The 5,252-nt window shown below is 44.5% G+C and overlaps 2 protein-coding genes across 4 annotated transcripts in view; one reads left to right on the forward strand and one right to left on the reverse strand.

Moving 5' to 3' along the window:
• LOC106807414 (ATP-binding cassette sub-family D member 4-like) overlaps nucleotides 1–661 on the reverse strand; it is a 21,552-nt gene extending 20,891 nt beyond the window's left edge. For both annotated transcript variants that reach the window (XM_014809735.1, XM_014809734.1), the window contains exon 1: nucleotides 511–661. In XM_014809735.1, coding sequence (XP_014665221.1) covers nucleotides 511–527 — 17 coding nt within the window. In that variant the 5' untranslated portion in view covers nucleotides 528–661. The remainder of the gene's footprint in view (nucleotides 1–510) is intronic.
• The window catches only part of LOC106807417 (transmembrane protein 53-like), a 10,549-nt gene extending 5,831 nt beyond the window's left edge, over nucleotides 1–4,718 (forward strand). The window contains exons 2-3 of one of the 2 annotated variants that reach the window (XM_014809740.1): nucleotides 788–1,014; nucleotides 3,243–4,718. In XM_014809740.1, coding sequence (XP_014665226.1) covers nucleotides 842–1,014; nucleotides 3,243–3,936 — 867 coding nt within the window. In that variant the 5' untranslated portion in view covers nucleotides 788–841 and the 3' untranslated portion in view covers nucleotides 3,937–4,718. Of the gene's footprint in view, nucleotides 1–778; nucleotides 1,015–3,242 lie in introns of those variants that run through there. The other variant, XM_014809738.1, reaches the window with a different exon arrangement.
• The last annotated feature ends 534 nt before the right edge of the window (nucleotides 4,719–5,252 follow it).

A 5,252-nucleotide genomic window follows, 5' to 3' on the forward strand; every position in this document is an offset into this window, starting at 1 on the left:
TGTCCTGGTGGGTAATCGTCCTGGTGGGTAATCGTCCGGGTGGGTAATTGTCCTGGTGGGTAATTAATTGTCCTGGTGGGTAATCGTCCTGGTGGGTAATCGTCCGGGTGGGTAATTGTCCTGGTGGGTAATTGTCCGGTGGGTAATTGTCCAGTGGGTAGTTGTCCGGATACGCCTACAATCATGTGAATGTGCTCATTGAGGCAAGATCTATTCACTATCCACTAATCCACCTCCCGCAAGCTCACCTTCAACAAATCACATGTTACCTTCTCGCTTTACACTACGTGTAACAGTCGTGGAGCCTGGACGAACTAAAAACCATAGACTACGAATAACTCAAGATATTCTCAGTGCTACTGCTAACAGTAACTGAGTGTTACTAACACGCGTGACTAAGTAGTAAGTCAACAACAACACTCAACAATATTCGCTCAAACTGAGAATTGGAAAATGTCCTCTTCTTAGTTTCTACCCAGACAACCAACAAATCTATTATGAGGCATTTACCTAGCTTTGTATGACATTTCGCAGTTTTGTAATCTTCTCTTCACAAGTTCATTTCTTTTCTCTCATTTCTCTAACGTTGACTTTGACCTGTACACCTTGCCATAACCTTGCGAATGGTGCACAAGCCACAAGTACAACATGCGACGGTAGTCTGTCGGTAAACTACTAAACTGCATGCAGCGCCCCCCCCCCTCAGGAATTGAGCCAGAGCGTGAGCGCCATCTGTCGTGGAGTTTAGACATATTGTTAGCGGAGCGGTGGCGCCAGTACCTTAAAGCCTGCTACAGTACAAGCACAAGTTTACAACTACTGAAAGGCTGAAAGCATTAAAATGGAAGACGATTTGGAGTATTCTATCACTTTTCCATCGCCTGATGTGTCGAACGATGAGTTTGAGTCTGCTTTGCACTCAAACGGCAAAGAAACTGTTGTCATTTTGCTAGGCTGGGCTGGGAGCAGCGATAAACATTTGGCCAAATATAGCGCAATATATGAACGGCGAAGGTAAGACCAGCTGACCCCCCCCCCAGCAATTTACTCACACTGTCACACACTGACGCTCAAGGGGTTGTTGTCGTACACAAAGTGTACCAGACTTGTACTACAGAAGTGTACCCTAACCCTAACACTAACCAGTAACCCTAACCCTAACCCTAACTCTAACCCTAACCCTAACCCTAAACATACCTCGTATAAAAATATAAACATAATAGTTATTAATACTAAACAACCTAAAACTACCTCGGGTACATATCTGTAGTACCTGTTACGACAACGACCCTTCGTGCCACACTGACACAGTTCTCTCCGCCAAGTTGAACATTCAGATTCAGAAAGATAGTGTTAATTGCTACATATGTATTTATTACTATACTGCCGATGATTTCGGATCAAGGATAGTTTGGGACCATGAAAACGTGGTACAAGGTTTTTCGCATATCATCATATCATGGGCTGCTATATAGCCATAGGACCACTGCGATGGCTCAATGGTTGAGTGCACAGGCACTTGAAGCGTTTCAATAAAATATAATGCTAACTAAATACGAAATTTATTTACTACCAAATTCTTAATGTTTCTATACTCTCTTTCACCTATTATTGCCGACAGTTTCCTGTAAATTCCGTCCAAATCCTACGTCCAACCATACCATACCGGCATACGCTGCCGGCGCCATTGCTTTCGCGACGCGACTGTTGCACACTTACACTAATATATATAGTTAGATTTACTATAATATTACTATAGTTACACTACTAATACTACTAATAATATTACTAGTTACACTAGTATATATATTAGTGTAAGCGTGCAACAGTCGCGCCGCGAAAGCAATGGCGCCGGCAGCGTATGGTTGGACGTAGGATTTGGACGGAATTTACAGGAAACTGTCGGCAATAATAGGTGAAAGAGAGTATAGAAACATTAAGAATTTGGTAGTAAATAGATTTCGTATTTAGTTAGCATTATATTTTATTGAAACGCTTCAAGTGCCTGTGGTTGAGTGCTCGCCTCGTATGTGGAAGGTCGGGTCATACCAAAGACTTGAAAAATGGTTCACACGGCTTCTCTGCTTAGCATTCAGGAAATAGAGATAGAGTGTGGCAAGTTAACTCGCAGTGCTACCAGTGGACTAACCCCTTACTGTAGCATTTACTGTGAAAGCAGCTGCGGGGCCTCAGGGTTACTGAAACAGAGATAGGCACCGCCCTATGCGCCATGTAACCATGTGCTATGCGTATGAAGGTGCGGGAAGGATTTAGCTCTAAACTAGCCTATGGCCTATAGACTTGGGCTCTGATTTCATTAACTTCTTAATAAAATTCTAGGGTAGCATGTTACACGGCCATGGGCACCATGCAGTTACCTTGCCAATTCGTCTCACATTAAACACATTTGTGGGGTCCCAAACTATCCTTGATCTGCCAGCTCGGCTTGTGGTTTGAGATGACTATACCTGGGTATCACTAGGCCTATCAGGCACTGAGGCAGCTCGACTTACAGGCTAACAAATTTGAGATCTTTCACACGCCCTGACATTGAAACGTCTAATAGTATTAGTATTATTATTAATATTATTGCATATAATACAATATAATTATAATTTAATATAATATAATATAATTTATTGCATATAATACAAATACATGTACTGAAAACAGTCTTCTACATCATGGAGAAAAAATTTATTAAAATGTATTATAAATATAAGTGTGTGGTATTTATTTAGGTATTCAATTGGTGGTACTTTTAGTCATTCTTTAATTCTTATAGCTGCACCTGCCTGTCTATATGATGTAGCATTTTTTGTGGGAATAACATTTTATTATGTGTACAGCATAATTATATAATAAATCATAATTAATCGATCAATTAGTCTGCATGTAGTCTTGAGTCGAGCTGTCGAGCTCCAGGCAGGTCATCTAGACCCACAAGCCGAGTTGGCCAACCTCCAGGCAGGTAAACTCGACTCCTGGGTCACGTTTGCCGACGAGGCGAGTTCACTACAGACCGTGTTACATCATGCACACAACCTACCTATTAAACTATGCCATGTCCACGTTTTTTACCCTGTTGTAAGAAAAAAATGCATTCAATTAGCATTTCCACACAATAACCTCCCACCTATGCATAAATTAAAGGGTGACTGGCCATCGTTTCTCGTTGACAGCGATGCGACGTGAGTCCCATGCTGCACAGTGATCTCACCGCAATGTCGCGTCTTTCGCAGGTGCATCACGATCCGCTACACACTGTCGATGGAGCTGCTAATGTTCACGCCGCACAAGGTGCGCACGCTGGCTGAGCGCGTCATAGAGCTGGTCGCCGACCTCGCGCTCGATGATAACCCCATCATCCTCCACCTGTTCAGCAACGGCGGCGGCGCCGTGTACCGCGAGATCGCCGCCATACTGCACGAGACGTCGCCGCCGCGGCTACGCGTAGTCGGCTGCGTGCTCGACAGCTCGCCGGGCGACTCCACGTCGGCGTTCGGCGTGCGCGCGGGCGTGCGAGCCGCGTACGCGGGCGTCGACGCCACCGGCACCCTTACGCGGTGCCTGTACGCGTGCGCGGCGCTCGTGCTGCTGCTGCTCGTGCAGCTGGCCGGATTCCTCGCGCGGCTCGTCGGCGCCGCGCCGCCGGCGCGCACGACCTACTACGACGCGATGAAGAACGACGCGTCGCGCTGGCCGCAGCTGTTCCTCTACTCGCGAGCGGACGAGCTGATCGACCACCGCGCGGTGACGGCCGTCGTCGAGCGTCGCCGCGAGCTCGGCGTCCCCGTGCGCGCCGTGTGCTGGGAGGACTCGCCGCACGTGCGCCACCTCGTCGCGCACCGCGAGGCCTACGTGAACGCCGTCTACCAGTTCACGCAGGCCTGCCTGAGCGACGACGACGAGGCGCACCAGTCGGCCGCGCGCTGAGCTTTTTCGACGGATGATAGCGTGGCTGTTCATTGCTGGCCGCTCAGCGAGTGCGGGTAGCGATGAGTGTGGGGGATATAATCGAATGTGGCCGTGTTGGTGATGTGCGAAATTCCGAGCTTTTTTTTGCCTCGCACGCGAAATGTGTTTGTTAGTTTGCCTTCGTGATGCCTGATCGATTGCTTTATGGTTAACAGATTATTTTGCTGTAGTGACACGTACATTTCCTTTCAAATTTATGTGAAATTCTATTTCTTGAGTGTAATTCCGTCCAGCATGTGTGTGGCAAGAGTGGTTAGCTACTGTGGTGTATTTTGTGAAACATGGGTTAAACTGTGTGAAGTACAGTATTTTTTGATGTGATGGGAAAGGACATCCAAATGCTCTCATGTTGCCAAAACATCTATTATTGTCATTCGATTAACAGGAAAACGTCACCTAAACGAGTACCCTCTGATCAATGACTATGTCCGCGGTTACTCTCCTAGCAAGCTACTTCTATTTTCATAAACCCACACGATACATTCCACATGTAGAGAAAAATACGGTAACATAATGTGTGTTGTTTATTAATTTATTGTTCGTACATTACAATGTAGTCATTTGTTTAATATTGAGACAGTTATAGCTTATCTGTGATTACTAAACTGTTTGTTACGAGGGTGTATAATGTATGGTCGTTGTGTAGGTGTCACGCTGCACACGTTTGATATTGTAAAATTGGCTGTGAGTGTGAGCATGTTGCTTACATGAACTGGCCTGTATATGTGAAAAAGAACGTTTTTTATAATTCAACCTTAATGTGTTTTTATTTATCTTGACACTCCCTAGTAACAAGGAAGCTATATACAGCATGTATGGTATATATCTACATATATATGTATTATGTATAGGTATATTATATTATTTATATATATTAATTTTTATTATACAGCTTGCTAGAAAGATAGCAACTACTGCACCGCCACCTGTTGACAGAAAACGTCATAATCCGTAGGTCCTATTCATTTAGCGTTACTACTTATGGACCCCTCATTGCGTCTCTTGTGGCTAACAGATTTCAAATTATTCGAAAACAGATGAAACTTAAAAAGGTCTGCTTTATTTTCCTGTTCCATTTACTACCATTTCTCTTTGTCTGTCTGTCACTTCTTTTCCTTTCTCCCATCTATATAATGCTGACGGTACATATATATTGATATTTGACATATATATGGGAGGATTCTTCCCTATAAATGCACGAACACACGCAGCACAGGTACCACCCATAGAATCTTTAAGATGAGAAATTACATTTTTTTTGTGCTTTCGTGAAA

This window comes from Priapulus caudatus, unplaced genomic scaffold (assembly GCF_000485595.1).
Source record: "Priapulus caudatus unplaced genomic scaffold, Priapulus_caudatus-5.0.1 Scaffold213, whole genome shotgun sequence".
NCBI lineage: Eukaryota > Metazoa > Priapulida > Priapulimorpha > Priapulimorphida > Priapulidae > Priapulus > Priapulus caudatus.